Source organism: Gossypium raimondii, chromosome 4 (genome assembly GCF_025698545.1).
Source record: "Gossypium raimondii isolate GPD5lz chromosome 4, ASM2569854v1, whole genome shotgun sequence".
Taxonomy (NCBI): Eukaryota; Viridiplantae; Streptophyta; class Magnoliopsida; order Malvales; family Malvaceae; genus Gossypium; species Gossypium raimondii.
Genome location: NC_068568.1, coordinates 1,189,577 through 1,208,047, shown reverse-complemented (window position 1 = coordinate 1,208,047; position 18,471 = coordinate 1,189,577). Strand labels below are relative to the sequence as shown.

The window sequence follows — 18,471 nt, the reverse complement described above, 5'->3', positions numbered from 1 at the left end:
GACTCAATTATAGTGATTAGACCACCCACTCTAGCTTTTATTTCTATTTTCCTTTAGACAAGCAAACAACTTATGTTAACTTTTGTGTTTCTTCCTAATTAAGTAATAAATTTGTCATTATGTGTTTTTGGTAAATTACACCCGATGTCATTAAATTATTAATAGGTTTACATTTTAGTTACTCAACTTTAAAAAGTTATAAAATGATCATTGAACTATTCAAATGTTTTCATTTAATAAACTAAACTATTTGAAAGTTTTTATTTAAATCACTATGCTCTTAAGTTTTTTTTTTATTTAAAAAAAGTTTTACTAATGAGCTCCAATCAACAATTCAACGATCAGTACAATGGATCAGGACTCATCAACAAGTAGAAGAACATACCTTAGATCCAAGTCGATTTGAGGGTCAGTGTTGAAGATCAAAGAAGAAAACTATTTGGATTTTGGTTCGCAAATTTGTGACGTTCAAAGTTGTTTCATGAAAAAAATTGAATTGTACAAGAGAGGGGAATGTGAGCTTTTCTGTAACAGCATGATTTTGGGCCTAGTCGGAATAATGGTTTCAGGACCACAAATCTGATGAGGATAAAATTTAGTTTTTATTATATTTTTATGGTCTATGATTTCACAAAATGATTTTGTGAAAATTTCGTTCGAAAATTTTGACGTTTAGGCACTTAATTTAGTCAAAAGGACTAAATTGTAAAAAATACAAAAGTTGAGATCTACATGTTAGAGGTATCCAATTGTTATGAAATTTAAATTGGATGTCCTTATATGGTAATTAGACCATTGGTTAAGTTGGTGGACAAAAATGGACATGGTTAGGCATGTTTCCAAAGTTTTTCATTAAGGGCATTTTGGTCATTTAGTTATTAAAATGAATTAAAAAAAATTAAAAGCCAATTTTTGTCCATCTTCAACCCCTAGTCCAAAAATTGCATGGAGAAACCATGGCTAGGGTTTTTCAAGCTTCCAAGCTCGATTGTAAGTCCGTTCTAGCCCCGTTTTTAATAATTTTTACGTTTTTGAAATCCTCGTAACAAGATTTACCTATTTTTACCATTATTTTAAACTAGGTTTTGTGTTTAAAAATTTAACCATGAATGATATGCATGTATTTTGATGTTTTATGGAAGAATATGAATGTTTGGAGTGTGATTAACGTCTTTTACTAAGTGATTTTCGATGAAAATACCTAAAAGGATTAATTTGTAAAAGTTATAAAATATGTCACAAGTGTGTGAATAAGTGAGAATTGTGGACTTCTATAGTTATTAAAATGGTTCGACTAAGCCTAAAATGCAAGAAAATTGAATAAAAATTATTTTACGAGCCTAGGGGCAAAATCATAATTCTGTGAAACTTTAGGGGCAAAAATGAAATTTTCCAAAGTGTGATTTTTGGACTAAATTGAATAATGTGAGTGTTAAATAAGTTAAATGTGTTATTATAAATCAAGAAAGACGAGAAATTGACTTTGATCAGTAAAAAAAGAAAAGTGAGAAAAAGTGAAATTATGAAAGAGTACATTTAGCAACAAAAACAGTTTAGACAGCAACAGTTGTGTGACTTTGAAAAATCACCAAAAATGGTAGAAATTGAATTAGAGGTTAAATAATATATGAAATTAAATCTGAATGAGCCTATTTTCACATAAAAGAGACAGAGCAAGCAAAAGAGTTTTATATTACGAGATATTTGAATTTTAGTGAGACAGGGCTAGAATAATTTCGAAATCCCTTGTTTTGGCTTTGGAAAATCATTAAAAATTGTACAAAAATAATTATGAGATAAAATTTTTATGTTTAGAATTCTAAATGAGTCTATTATGAAAATAAACAAACGAGAACATTGCCCGAGTTCTGTACTATGAAATAATTAATTTTTAGTAAAGAAATGTCAGAACTGTCGAGCAGTGAAATAGGGGAAATTTTAAAGAATAAACTGTACTTATTGGCTGAGAAAAAAATTCTAAAAAATTTATGGTAAGAAGATATGTAAGTATAGTTTTGGGAAAAATTAACGGATCTTAATTTGGAACTCGGTAGCTCGAGATATAAATAAATTAGTAACTCAGACTCAGACAGATAGTTTGAATTTACATACAGGAAAATAGTGAAAGTATGGATAATGTTGTTTAAGTGTGTTATACACATTAAGGATGTGGAATGCAAAGGGGGAGGAGGAAAATTGGAAAATATATGAATGATTTGTGTATAATTAGTCATATGCTCGATTATGATTGATAAACGATGAAATAGAAATGATACTTATATTTGCGCATGATTGGTCATGGTTTAAGCTCATATGGGAAAATAAAGTTTCATAGTATGTGTGTATGGTATATTTGGAATATGATATGGCTTGAGGTAATGTCATGAATGATTTATGAATTAACACATGTTGGTAAGTTTGATACATGAACAAATGTTGTGCTCATCTATGCTTATAATGCTTATGCTATATTTTTATTTGGTTAACATATTTGGTGTACACGCTTAGGTTTTGGTCAAGATGTGGTTGGATTATGCCACATTAAACTTATAAGTTATGCATTGAGATGGTAAGTGCCTAAATGGAAATATGCTTGTGATCATGACATGAGTGGTAAGGTTTAAATTATGTAATCTCTAGTAAAATGGTTTATCACTTGGTTAATTCCAAAAAAAGAATTATGTTTAAATGCATTAGCTTGCGACTATGGTTGAATGATATGCTTATGTCTCGTGGAAAGATAATGAAATAATAAGTTCATATTTGAAGTGAGAAATGACAAAAAAGGGGATGATGAGTTTAATTGTACGTGAATTAAATGGAAATTGCTAGTGATAGGATTTGAATTGTGAGCATGAGAAATTGTGAATTGAATAAAAAGAAATGAAGCATTGAATTGCATGAGTATGTATCAAGTCTCGTAGAACCTATGTATTATAAATATAATATTTTGAGGATAGATTGTGAAGAATTATAAAAGCATATTAATAATTTGAAAGTTTTAATTTAGATGAAATTTTATAACTCGGTTCAATATATTTACAAGTGTATGTGTTCTGGTAATGCCTCGTACCCTATTCCGGTATCGAATACGGGTAAGGGGTGTTACATTTTCAATTAGTGCATATGATGCAAATAAAGAATGTCATACAATAGCGACTTTAACAATTTAGTGACTTAAACTTTGAAATAGTTTACTGGCCATATTGTAACTTTTAAAGTATAGTGACCAAAACATTCTAATAATTTAGTGAACATGAAGTAATTTACCCTTTTTTCTTTAAAATTTAAAATAAGTGGTGTACAAATTCATTGTAACTCCAAAGCCTCATTTGCTTTTTATATAATTTTTTTTATAAATATAATTTTTCTACCTACAAGCACAAAAAAATACTTGAACCGATCCAAATATCCATATTTTCTACAACACCTTACTATTCACTTCATGATTAGATTTGTTTAAGTATCAAATTCTCCTTAAGTTCGGTTTAAGCCAAAATATGAATAATATTTTTTGTCCAAATTCAACCCACATAAATGACATAGTACTCAAAGCTCGATCTCATTTGTCCATATTTTTCTTTCATTTTATTTTTATATTTTGGTACAACGATGATAAATCTTCTTTCATATATATGTTTGTTTTAGGAAATGGAATGCTTTGAGGCAGCCTTGAAGACCAAACTTAAAAAGGAAATTGCTTTAAAATCAAGCCCTAAGCTTCTTTCTTTTTTAGGATATTAGAATTGTTGTCAATATAGGAGGATATAGGTTTGAGTGTGGTGAATCGCATTATCCTCTTATTTATGGGTTGGGGAGGGGCTATGAATAGTTTTAACCATTGTATCTAAAAGAATAGATATAACCAGAACCTATAATGAGATTATTCAAAAAAATTAAATAAAAATTATAATTCTTAATCATTAATGTAAAAAGATTAACCCAAATTGATAAAAAAAGTAGTTGAGAAGATAGGCCTCACAAAATAGGTTTTGGGTCATTTTTCTGGCTTAATGAATTGATCTTGTTCATATGGGTTGGATGATTGGGCTAGGTCTTTGGTCTTTTCCAAAGTTACATAATAGTTGGGGGAAAATAGTGGCCAACAATTAATGTGTATCTATTTTAGTTATTCTAAGTTTTTTTTTTTGTTATTAAAATTATCAAAATTTAATATATTGAGTTAATAGTTTTTATTGGTATAACAAAAAATTTAGTCTTTTAATATTTATAGATTTTATCAATTTAGTCCTAAATCTAAAAAAATTAACAAATTTAATCCTCAACTTTACCCATTCTATTAATTTAGTTTTACTTCTTAAAATTCAAATTTTAAATTTTAAAAACTTTTAAAATAAAACTTATTTTAAATTTAAATTTTTATAAGAACACAAAATGTTTTATAAAATAATATAAAAAATGAATATTCATTTTCTCTTGTTTCTAACATCAACTTTATTTATTAAAATATCGCACTTACAAATAAAATATTAAAAGAACCTCACAATTAAGCCTTAAACTAGATTTACATTTTTCCTTTCTTTAGTTTATTTTATAAATAATAATTTTCATTATACATTTTGACCTTGCTCCTTAGTCCTCATTAAATTTGTCAAGCATTGGGTATTACCATCACCCACAACCACCAGCATCAATAACCTTTACTCTGAACTTTTTGATTTTCACATCCTTCATTATCATGTCACCTAACTAGGAATTGGGAAACTACCAACATGACCTTCCACCTACTAGGTCTCCAAGACCTCATCTTTAACTGTATACCCAATCATGCTATCCTTAAGCACAAACTCAAACACAACAAACTCATTTTGGGCAACAACCTAAAGTCATTGATAATCACCCTTTTCGACCTTTGGCTGTAGTATTCGATCCAATCTGAACATGGTAGTCGTTAATGTTGAAAAAATGGAAAAATTGAATCTGCTTAAGAATTCATGACTTTTCCCCTTAATTTTTTTGTTTATAAGACTATTATTTCATTCATAAAATTATTATTTTAATAAATGAATGTCATGTTAGAAAATGAAAAAAATAGTTATTCATTTATTTATAAATATTTTTATAATTTTGTATGTATTTTATCGAAAATTGAACTTTTAAATATTTTTAATTTTTAAAGTTATTTAGTTTTTAATTTTTAAGAATCAAGACTAAATTGATAAAATATGTAAAATTGAGGGCTAAATTTGTTGAATTTTTAGGACTAAATTTATAGAATCTATAAACATTGGAGGGTTAAATTTGTTATTATGCCAATAAAAAACACAATTAGTGATTTAACGGAAGAGTGACCAAAATATTAAATTTCGATAACGTTAATGACAAAAATAAAAATTTTAAACTTGAATGACCAAAAATATAATAATTATAATTAATATTTAATTATGTTTTAAGTAAATCATCCACTATTTTTATTTTATTTAATAATAAGCTGGTAGTGCGAAATTGATATTGATTCTTTGCTTAGCGAAAAAATCACGTGATAAAAAATTCTCCACTATTTTATTCCCTAAATACTTCGATTATGCAAAGATTCGGGCAATTTACCAATAAAAGCCCATTTTTGTAAAAAAATTATCGAAATGGGCCCTCTATTTAATTATTTATCGGAATGGACCATTTTCCGCGAAATCGCGTCCACGTCAACGCGATATCAGGGTACGCGTCAGGAAATCGCATCCACGTAAGCGCGAAATGGTGATGTGGAAGGAAATCGCGTCCTTGAGGGAGCGATTTCCTTCCACGTCAGCATCTCGCGCTTACGTGACGCTGATTTCGTCGCTGCATCTCGACATCGCGGCGACGTGGACGCGATATTGCCGTTTTTCTCACGTTAGGTTTTTTTGGCTTTTAGGGTTTAGGGTTCAGGCTTTTTAGGGTTTTTAGGTCCTGGAAGAAATAATTTCGAGTTGATGTTTTTGATAAAATAGTATAAAATCGCTTTTAGCAGGATGCTTTTTGAAAAGAATTTATGAAATTGCGACCTCGTGGGCGCGCTTTTGCTACAGTATGTCATGTAAGAAATATTTTTTTTTTGACTTTTCTGAGCAAATAGTATAAAATTGCTTTTAACAGGATGCTATTTGAGAAGAATTTGTGAAATCGCGGCCTCGTGGACGCGTTTTTGCTATAGTAGGTCATGTAAGAAATAATTTTTTTTTGACTTTTCTGACCAAATAGTATAAAATCACTTCTAGCAGGATGCTATTTGAGAAGAATTTGTGAAATCGCGGCCTCGTGGGCGCATTTTTGCTACAGTAGCATGTTTGGGCTGAGGCTATAAATTAGGCATATAATGTTCTCAGAATGCATAAGTCACTGCAGAAACAATTTAGAGAGGCTAAGAAAGTTAGAGTTTCAAATATGAGTGAACGTATTAGTGCTGTTATTTATTACGATGGTGAGGTTTGCCACACTGAGAATGGTGTTATTTTTTTGTCGGAGAATACGATGCGACTGGTTTTTAACCAGAATATAGATTTGACAGAACTTCGTAAAATAATTAGGCCTAAAATTTTCGGAACGACGCCAATGAAAGTTCTGTCCATGACGTATCGATTTTGTTCTTCTGTTGATCCGGTGACATATGACTCGTTTGACATAAAAGGTGCTCGTAGCTTGGAGGCAAATGGTGCAGACTCATCATGCTAGTGGAGCACCTTATATTGAGTTATATGTGCAATTTACATCGCCAACTGATGTACTTGCGATCGGTGTTCGAGATGTATACACGACCCCTGGTCGACACTCGGTTAGCGGGTTACAAAATTCGGAACAGCCCATGTTCGGTAGCGGTGTCGAATGCACATCCTTTGCGAGACACTCTATCGGTGGATGGGACATGTACGTCGTGGCTCTATAACACCCCTTACCCGTATCCAACACCGGAATAGGGTACGAGACATTACCAAACACATACACTTATAGACGTATTTAACCGAGTTATAAAATTTCATCTAAATTAAAACTTTCAAAATTATTAACATGCTTTTATAATTCTTCATAATATATATAATATAACATTTCCTGCCAACCACAATCTCAAATAATGAATTTATCCAATCTAGCTCAATATCAGATGTCAACTTATATTCTAACATTTAGCTTCAATTGTACTACAAAGACTTGTCAAATTAAGGATCGTCTTACGGAGTTGAGTACATCGTTTGCTTGGTGCCACGATTTGCTTGAATATTTCACATTGCTATAACTCAGTATGGTTTTCTTCACGGAAAAACCATACCTACTTTTCACAACTCAGTATGGTTTTCTTTACCGAAATACCATACCTACTTTTCACAACTCAGTATGGTTTTCTTTACCGAAACACCATACCTACTTTTAACAACTCAGTATGGTTTTCTTCACGGAAATACCATATCTACTTTTCACAACTCAGTATAGTTTTCTTCACTGAAACACCATACCTACTTTTCATAACTCAGTATGGTTTTCTTCACCGAAACACCATACCTACTTTTCACACTTTGCCATGGATCCACCATGGACTTATCCGTCAAATCGTCGTTGGCTACCAAACATGTGTACTCAATCCTGCGTATCCCTTAATTTGAACTAACAATCTCATATTCTTCTCATTTTTACCATAATCATAATTCAGTAACAATATACGAATTTATATAATATATCATTTCCACATTAACAATTAATCATAAAAATTCAGCCATATGAACTTACTTTTCATTATCTTTCCACACTCGTTTTCTATGCACATCACTCAAGATATAAACACATCATTCAACCATAGTCGCAAGCTAGTGTATTTAAACATAACTCTTTTTGAAACTAACCACACGATAAACCATTTCAATGCATAACTTATAAATTTAACGTGGCATAATCTAGCCACTACTTGGCCAAAGCCTAAGCATATACACCAAATACGTTAGCCAAATACACGTATAGCATAAGCATTATAACCATGGATGAGCACAACATTTATTCATGTATCAGGCTTACCAACATGTGTTAATTCATAAACCATTCATGACATTATTTCATGCCAAATCATATACCGAATATACCATGCACACATACTATAAAACTTTTATTTTCACACATGAGCTTAAACCATGACCAATAATGCACAAATATAAGCATCATTTCTATTTCATCGTTTATCAATTAAAATCAAGCATATGACCAATTATACACAAATCATTCATATATTTCCCAATTTTCCTCCTCCTCCTCTCCATTCCACATCCTTAATGTGTATAACACACTTAAACAACATTAGCTATAATTTCACTATTCACTCACATGTATATTCAAAACTGTTTATCTAAGTCAGAGTCACTAAATTATTTTTATCCGGAGCTACAGAGATCCAAATTAAGATCCGTTAATTTTACCTGAAACTAGACTCACATATCTTCATACCATAAAAGTTTCAGAATTTTTGGTTCATCCAAATAGTACATTTTATTCTTTAAAGTTTCCCTATTTCATTGTCGTGAGTTCGACCACTCTTCACTAAAATTAATTATCTTATTGTACAGAATTCGGATGATGTTTTCGTTTGTTTATTCTAAAAATAGACTCATTAAGGATTCTAACCATATAAATTATAACTCAGAATAATTTTTGTACAATTTTTAATGATTTTCCGGTACGACATCTGATTGTCAGACTTGGGATGATGATCCACCTTCAAAGAATAGTGTATGTGGAGGTGTTTGCATTAGGAACGGCGACTGTGTTTGAAACCCATACGTTGGTGGGGATTAGTAAAAAGGAGAGCTCCCCGAAGACCCCCCTTGCGATCCCTCGTGCGCCGCTGGCCTATGCATTGGCGATCCGCTCGGCATAACAGGAAATGGAGCTGAAACGGGCATTTGGTTCCAACCTGCCATAGGACTCGAAAAAGGATACATATAAGGGTAAGGGTACATATAAGGGTTAGGAAACACACCTGGCATCATCTGAAAAGGCGGTTGCGTGGGTATCATCAGTTGATTTGCTGCGTCAGGTGACTGACTCGGTGCTCTCGTTGGGCCTGGTGATTGCATGGCCGCTGATGATGAGCCAGGTGAACGACTGGGCCTCATTGAGGGGCTACATTCGTCGTCTTGTCGTCTTGGATTTAGAAGCCCGCGCCTTTCCCTTTCGACACGTATTTGTCGCTGCCTCTGCTCCGACGTCAGTAAATACGGTTTACCATGGATCCTAAACCATGGCATGTATTCTGGAATGCACGCTAACTCCGGAACGATGATTGCTTCCCGAGTAGGTATATATTCATGCCGATCTTCCCACATATCTATGTACCCGGACCAGTATCTCGGCCAATCCGTATTCAATTACCGAAATTCGATTTTGTGTTGCTCGTCAAACTCCTTAAGATCCACGAGAATCGGTTGTCTACATCCAAACTGTCGTAACACTCTGTCTGACTAGTGCGGCTCCACGGTTGCGTAGTTGATCAACATGAATTTCACGTGCCAGGCATTCAGATTTTGTAAGAACTCTTCCGAAAATACTGCTCGAATTGCCGGATCTTCGTATGGTGTCCATTCAAACTATATGAACATGATAGAAATATTAGTTATATACATAATAATACTAAATACTAAATACTAAATACCAATCGACTAGCGAATGTATGGAAATATCTATTTGCAATAATACTTACTTCTGCTTCCGACCGTTGGTCCAATAGAAACCGTACATCTTCAAGAGAGGACGGTAATCCAGCATAACTTGCTGGATGGTTCCACCTAATTAAATAAACTTTTAGCATACTTTTATTTTTAAAAATCTACATAATAATTGTAAAATGTAATATAAAATTTACCTCGTTATGAGTGGGAATGTATATGGGTGGTTCAGTCGAGGACGTAGAAATGGAAAGCGAAACCGTGCCCATGACTGCAGTAGTGACAGGCAACCTCCGATTTTGTCTCTTCTCGGTCACGTCGCCCCGCACATCTCCCGATATAATGTAGCCAACACTGCAGACCCCAACTGAATTCACCGGCTACTCTAAAATCAACGAGTTTCAGCAGCCATCTTAGATGTACGCGGCTCCGTGATGTGTCGGGTATCAGATAACCTCCAATTATTTGAAGAATGTATGCCCGAGTATATTGGATTCTTTCAATTTCGGTTGAATCTTCATTCGGATCAGCGAATGTGGCACGTAACCAGCCCATCTCGACCTTACCTCCCTCCATTTTATCCGGAATTGCGCCCAAAAGCTCGTAGCACACCGCCTCCCAATTGCTAGATTGGGCAGACCCGGTGACTGGGTGCCCGTCCACCGGCAATTCCAATTGCAGATGGACATCTTCTAGAGTGATAGTGCACTCTCCACATGGAAGATGGAATGTGTGCGTCTCGGGTCTCCACCTCTCGATGAACGCACTGATCAGTTTCAGGTACAACTTGCATCCCCGGCCTACCGTCGCCACGTGCCAAAAACCCGCTTCCCGCAGGTAGTTCTCTACCAACGGTGATGGAGGAGCATGCATATTCCGGATATTGCATTCCAATACCCGATCTACCTCCTTTTATAACAAATAATAAATTAATAATTATCTAAAATGCATAAATAAAAAATTCTTAAATAATATTTAAAAATTAAATTTAACACTTACCATTTTCATTTGTTCCACCGATATGTGATGCTTATCAAGACGAGTCAATTATCCGACTATTGATGAAATCTGACAAATTTTTACGATTTATAAAAATATAAAAAAATTTAAAATTATTTTAAAAAAGGAAATTGAGAGGAAATTGAAATCAAATATGGATTTGAGAGAATTTTGGAAGGAAATTGAGAGGAAATTGAAATTAAATATGGATTGAGAGAATTTTGGAAGGAAATTGAAATTAAATATGGATTGAGAGAATTTTGGAAGGAAATTGAGAGAATTTTGGAAAGAAATTGAGAGGAATTGAGAGGAAATATGAGAGGATTTGTTTGTGAAAAAATAAAAAGGGGTGGGGCTATTTATAGTTTTTTTTTACCGTTGGGGGGGCAACGGTCAAATTTTTGACCGTTGGCTGCTGTTCACGCGCGGGAGGAAATCGCGTCCACGTAAGCATCTCGCGCTTACGTGGACGCGATTTCCTGACGCGTACCCTGACATCGCGCTGACGTGGACGCGATTTCACGGAAAATGGACCATTCCGGTAAATAATAAAATAGATGGCCCATTTCGGTAATTTTTTACAGAAATGGGCTTTTATTGGTAATTTGCCCCAAAGATTCTAAGTATTTTTTTATTTCTTGTTCAAGAAAACAATTGAATTCCCTCTTTCTTTTCTTCTTAGCCTTAGTTGAATGCCATGTTTCTCTTATGGCGTTATGGGATTTTTATTTTAAATTTTAGGATTTTTATTTGGATATAATATTTTTTTAAGATGAAAATATTAAAATTTAGAATGAAAATATTGATATGGTATTAAACTATTAGAAAAGGGATGCAGATGACGTGGCATCACTATTTCATACAATCATTTTCCAAATTATAATTGCTAAATGTTGTTTAACATTAATGGCAGAATGTCTTCCTTTTTGGACAAGAGATTCATTCGAAAGTCTGTTTTTGTGTCGGTTAGCTACCACTTGGTGGTTGACGATGTTTTCTTTTTCAACGTTTGTTCACGAAACAATTGGTTTACCGACATTTTATTGATAGAGAATGTTTTATGGAGATGTGGTGAAGTTGATTAATTATTTAGTGGTTTGTCGTATTATCATGTTTGCTTTTTACTATGTTAGGAATTTGTTTCTTACCCACTTGGTGGTTGGCGACGTTTTCTTTTTGAACATTTGTCCTCGAAACGATTGGTATGCCGACATTTTATTGACAGAGAAAGTTTTATGAAGATGTGGTGAAACTGATTAATTATTCAGTGGTCTGTCATATTATCATGTTTGCTTTTTACTATGTTAGGAATTTGTTTACTGCCCTCTTGGTGGTTGGCGAAGTTTTCTTTTTGAACATCTGTTCGCAAAGTGATTGGTATGTCTATATTTTATTAACAGAGAATGTTTTATGAAGACGTGGTGAAATTGATTAATTATTTAGTGGTTTGTCATATTATCATGTTTGGTTTTTACTATGTTAGGAATTTGTTTCCTACCCACTTGGCGATTGGTGACGTTTTCTTTTTGAACATTTGTTCGTGAAGTGATTGGTATGCCGACATTTTATTGACAGAGCATGTTTTATGAAAACGTGGTGAAATTGATTAATTTTTCAATGGCTCGTTATATTATAATGTTTGCTTCTTACTATGTTAGGAATTTTTTTCCTGCCCACTTGGTGGTTGACGATGTTCGCGAAGCGATTAGTATATATGCTGACATTTTATGGACAGAGAATGTTTTATGAAGGTCTGGTGAAGTTGATTAATTATTCAGTGGTTTGTTATATTATCATGTTTGCTACTATGTTAGAAATTGTTATATATAAGGAGGACATTTGATGAACCGTCGGTGCATCAGGCTCGTGCATCATTCTAAACCCTAAATAAAAAAATAATGGAAGGCTTATAACAACTCTATTTAAACATAAACTCTAAATCTGAAACCTAAAGCTCTATATAAACATTAAATCTAAAACTCAATATAAATCCTAAATCATAAACTCTAACTCAAAACTCGAGAAAAAATATAATCATTATAATAAATATTTATTTATAAGTCCTCCACTATTTTTATTGAGTAAACTACACTAGTAGTCACCCAATAATTAGTAAATTTTTTTGGTCACTCAACTATGAAAGTTATAAAATGGTTACTCAACTATTCAATTTTATCTTTTAGATCCCCAGTTGGCTAACAGTGACAACTTTTAAAATTGACATAATAACAACTTTAATCATCAACATTTATAAATTATATCAATTTAGTCTTGATTCTAAAAATCTAACCTTCAATATTTACACGTAAGTTAATCTTTTTAACCTTCTTTTATATTACTGAATGATAAAATATCATAGTATTATTCACCGATAATATATAAAAACAATGCTACGCACCGACACTAACTATCGTTCCATATATTTTAATCTCCTTTTGACTCGTAACGTATATAATCCATATTCAGTCCCCCATGGGTTTACTACTAGTCAAGCACTAAAACCATTGCAATCTTTACATAACGGATGCTCCTTCCTTGTCTTGTTGTATTGCTTGTCTTGGATTCCCTTTCATACGGTACTTATTTCGTGCATGCATTACATCTTTTTCCACTTGTCTTCTTTTCCCTCTTTTTTCATGTTTTTTTCCCTCTTTTTTCATGCATTATCACTTGAAGCTATTATCATTATTTTTTCCTTTATATATCATTCGATGGTTAAGTTTGACGGTTTTTCTAATATCATATTTGAGTTATTTTTTAGTCTAATTTAATGCTTGAACAGAAATTTAAGTTTTGATAATTAATTTTTAGTGTTCAATTCGGATTTTAAAATTGATTAATTGTTAATATTATTAGATTTGAATTTTCATGATTTCGCTAATAGAATAAATCTAGTGTTAATTGTGAATTTATTTAATTTTACGTCCAATGAATCCGATCAAATCAGATCAACTCTAAAACTTAAATTAAATACTACAAAGTTAACATCATTACCTTTTGATATTAAAATATATAATTTTGTCAAATATAAATACTGAAAAAAAAACACATGTACTATATTTTAAAAATCAAATTTAAATATTTATTATTATGTATTTCCACTTAAAGTTATTGTTACCGAATCACAAATAAAAACCCTTTTTATTCGAATAGTTACGACTTTTCAATGAACCAATTCTATTTGATTTTTTTTCTATTTTTTTCCTTTTGGGTATTCAACCAAAAACCAAATATTGTTTTAATTCACTGTATAATCTACTCTAAAGAAACAAATTGCCATTTCCTCTTCCCCTATATATATGTACGCATGAATGTACCCATATACCTCATTACACCCACAGTAAACTTATTTGTAGAAAAGTTTGGTTTTAATCTCTTATAAAGAAAAGCCAAGATGGTGGTCGGCTTGGTCGAGACGGCTGTTCCGGCAGCCAAATCCACAGTTTCCTCCGCCGTGAAGAAACCTACTACTCTCTCCTCGGACCCTATCATCAATGTTGCTCGGTTAGTCCACTGCTTCCATTGGTTGCTTTTACGTTAATATTTTGCTTTATTCATTTCATGCAATGTCTTTAAAAGATAACAAAATTTTTACCGCCCTTCATGGACTCTAAATCTAGAGTCTAACAATTTTCCCTTGATGCATCCATCCAATGGCAGATATTGAGACTTAAGTTTTGGGGGGTTTAAGTAAAATTTTCAAAGAAATTAAAAGACATGATGAAGATTTTCAAAAATTTGGAGGAGCTAAATTAAAATTTTCAACAAGTTTCAAGGGAAAATTGAATTTTTCCAAATAAAATTAGGAGGGGGGCAAGGCCCCCTTTGGCCTCCATTACGGTCCGCCATTGCATGCATGCATTTGCTATGTAATGACTAGTGAAGGGATAATTAAAACCCAAAACTTAACTCAGTTAGTACATTCAGCGGTGATCCTACGATTTACGAGCCATACTGGAAGAAGATGGGAGATAGGTGTAAAGTGGTTATTGCTGGAGATGAATTCATGAGCTACTTTTGCAATGCGAAGAACCTATGTTGGTTTTTGCTGCCAGAGCTCGACAATGCCATTCGGACACTGCATCGTGTCGTTGGGAATGCCATGGTCGATGATGATAGGTTCATCGTTGTCGGGAATGGCTCGACCCAGCTCTTCCATGCTTTGCTATACGCCCTCTCGTCTCCTGATATGCCTGAACCTATTAACGTGGTCGCTGCCGCCCCTTTCTACTCCGTAAGCATACAATTGCAGCCGTTAGTTTATATTATATATATATTTGGTTTTAACGTATTTTTTGAATATATTTTCATATATAATTTTACTTTATTTTCAATTTTTAATAAAATATATATTATATATACAAATAGAAATATCCATGTTTTAATTATGGTCTAATTCTAACCCAGTCCTTGAAGGGTCATTCTGCTTTTTATTTCAGGCTAGAGTCAAATTGATGACGCTATTAATTGATTAAATAGCACGTGCACGGATCGGTGCTGCCAAAACTACGTCGTTTTAACTTTTCTTTACTAATCTCTATTTACTATTTCTTTTACCTTGTAACTTGCAGTCATATCCAGAGGAGACGAAGTTCCTGCGATCGGAGCTGTATAAATGGGCAGGCGATGCAAATTGCTACGATAAAGACGAACCCTACATCGAGGTGGTCACATCGCCGAACAACCCCGATGGGTCGATTCGAGGAACCGTGGTGAATCGTGAAGGTGGTAAAGCCATTCACGACCTAGCCTACTATTGGCCTCAGTACGCACCCATTACTAGCAAAGCTGACCATGATGCTATGCTTTTCACCTTCTCCAAAGCCACTGGACATGCTGGAACTCGCATTGGGTAAGCATCTCCTTTCACATGACATATAAAATCCATCAAACTATTTAGTCTTATGTCACAATTTGGTCCCTAGATTATACTTATCATCCTGGGACAAAAAAGAAAAGCTTTAAGTATTAAATTCAGGGGTTAAATGATGACATAAGCCATAAGTGCCAAATTAAACATTAAAACAAAACTCAGGTATCAAATTAAATATTAAAACCAAACTTAGGTACCAAATAGTATATTAACCCTAAAAGTATCCACTTTATAATAAGCTCATACATTTTTCATCGTAAATTATCTGCTTTTGATAACTCTACAGCTGGGCTATTGTTAAAGACAAAGTGATCGCCGCCAAGATGGTGAAGTTTATAGAGGTAAGCAGCATCGGCGTATCCAGAGAAGCCCAGCTCCGTGCCGCCAAGGTCCTAGGTGTCATCGCCGACGACTGCCGGAATCCCGACGTCAAAGGTGAAAACTTCTTCGAATACGGCCGCCGCCTCATGTCAGAACGATGGGGAAAGCTCCGGGAAGTGGGGATGAAAAGCAATGGTGTTTTCAGCCTGCCTAAGTACCCACGAGATTATTGCAAATTCACCGGCGAATACACTGATTCAAACCCTGGTATAATGCTTTCAATAATCTTATTTACTTATTCTAAGTGATGATATAGCATAATCTCATAGTTCTATGTGGTTCATGTCATTACATCTAAACGGAATTTAAATTCATGGATCAAATTAAGAAAAAACTGTAAAGTTTCGAGATTAATGTGGATCGAAAAAGGTTCAGACACCAAGATGAGAAAAGTTGATAAATTTAGGGACTAAATGTTAGTTTATTCCTTCATGAAACCTTATTATATTTAACTTTGTTTTCCTTTTGCTGATGCAGCCTTTGCATGGTTGAAGAGCAAGGAGGGTTTGAACTGTGAGAATCTGTTAAGAGATGAAAGCAAAATAATCACAAGGGCCGGGCCGAGTTTTGGTGGTGACTCAACGTACACAAGGGTTAGCATGCTGAGTCGTGATGTCGAGTTTGAGCTTCTGTTGGAAAGGTTGGCGGCCGTCAAAGGAACCGTCAATGGAAATTAGGGTTTATTTATCATATATATAGAATATGTGCCCTCTTTAATGGAAATTAAGGTTGATCTATAATAGAATATGCCCTCGTCAAAGAAGCCATATCAATGGAAATTAGGGTTTATTTATAATAATTGTATTAAAATTTGTAAGTCATGTATGCTAATCTAATTAAGATAAATTTTATTATATTAAACTCCTAAAAATTTAAATTCTATATATCTTCCAAACCCTCAAAACACCAATCCTTTTAAAATTTAAAAATATTTTAAAGAAACATTTATATGATCCACAAATAATATAAATTTATCTTTCTAAAATATTTTAATATTTTATATAATAAAAGATTATATTATATATTTCAAAGTAGGAAAGGGGTTACAAATTTTTACAAGAGATGAGGTTACATATAAGAATTAAATTTTAGATCTCAAAATATTTTATTTTCACATAAGTTATTATCATTGGACCACAAGCAAATAAAAATTATTCTAATTAATAATAATTAAAATAATAATAAAGGAGAGATTCACTTGTATGAAAGTAAATTATAAAATTAAAGTAGTTTTACTTAGTTTTGTTATTTTGTGTATAATTAATATTTTAATAATTTAATCAGTTAATTTATTAATATAATAGTACTTGTTATGTTCGTAAATGTTTTAATCAATCGATATCACTATTATATAAATTTAAAATACAAAATATATATAAATATTCAACCATAAAATATAATAGTTAGATTATGATATACATGAGTGAGAAGAAAAATTGATGTAGAAAACAAATAAAGCTTTACTTAAAATAATAAAGTTGGGGTGTTTGAAAATCGTGTATTTTAAATTTAAATATATATTTTAATTCAATATAAAAGACAAACACATTTATAGTAATATTTAGGTTAAAATATGTCATAGGCCCTTACACTTTTCACAAAATTAGAATTTAGTTTTATATTTTTATTTGCAGAATTTAGTTTATTTACTTTTTAAATTTTAAAATTTCGATCCAATTTGTTAGCACTGTTATTTTTTGGTACTTGGTAGCAGTGTAACTAAAAAAAAGACTTTGTAATGAATTTAAATTTAACAAAATAATTTCAATAGTATTAACAATCAGACCTAAATTTTGAAATCTTAAAAGTAGAGGGTTAAATTTTTAAGAATAAAAGTATAGAGAGTGAATTTTAAATTTACGAAGGGTATAGAGACTATCTCATATTTTAACCTAATATTATTACTTTGTAAATAAAATGAATTTTTAGTAATTTCACAACTAAGTTAATCTTAAATCATAGTATAGATCATGATTGTTCGAATCGAACCAGACCGATTGGGATATCAATTTCGAGAGAGGCATCAGATCAATTGATTAACTAATCGAGCTAAAATCGAGTGAATCAATTGAATTAATTATTATTATTTTAAAATATTTTCATAATTTTTTAATTATTTATTTAATTAAACCATTATAACTAATGAAATCAATAACTTGCCCAATTCAACCACAAGCCGGATTCTGAAACCTTAATATAAATTATTTTTTAACCTCATTATAAGTCGGATTCTGAATAATATCTGTTCTTTTTGATATAATGCCTAAAATAAGCATAGTCCCTCTCTAACTAATAAATATAAGGATAATGCGCCAGCGAGCAACCACGTAGGCGCAATTTTTCCAATTGAGCAAACAGCGTGGTGGATAAAACTCCATTTGTTTCACCTCGTCATCTCCGCAAAACCCACCTTCAACGCCTTAAAAGCCGTTTTTTTTTTTCCCTTACTTTTTTCATTTGCTCCAAAAAAAAAAAAAGGAGGAAAAGAAAAAACAACGGTCAACAAATTCATTAAAGCAACTCAAAAAAATGCGAGCTCTACTCTCACCAGAATCTTCTTCTCTTTATTTCACTTCA

General features: G+C 32.5%; 1 protein-coding gene and 1 long non-coding RNA gene across 2 annotated transcripts; both read left to right on the top strand.

Annotated features, from left to right (window-relative positions):
- The first annotated feature begins 947 nt into the window (after nucleotides 1–947).
- LOC128040374 (uncharacterized) lies at nucleotides 948–3,960 on the top strand. Its single transcript, XR_008194999.1, has 3 exons — nucleotides 948–990; nucleotides 2,509–2,569; nucleotides 3,649–3,960. It is a non-coding gene; the product is annotated as an uncharacterized LOC128040374 (long non-coding RNA).
- A 9,787-nt stretch (nucleotides 3,961–13,747) lies between these two features.
- LOC105780852 (L-tryptophan--pyruvate aminotransferase 1) lies at nucleotides 13,748–16,701 on the top strand. Its single transcript, XM_012605373.2, has 5 exons — nucleotides 13,748–14,144; nucleotides 14,568–14,874; nucleotides 15,212–15,492; nucleotides 15,800–16,101; nucleotides 16,372–16,701. Exons 1-5 carry the CDS (start codon nucleotides 14,035–14,037, stop codon nucleotides 16,569–16,571), a joined length of 1,200 nt encoding a protein of 399 aa, XP_012460827.1. The 5' UTR covers nucleotides 13,748–14,034; the 3' UTR covers nucleotides 16,572–16,701.
- Nucleotides 16,702–18,471: the final 1,770 nt, after the last annotated feature.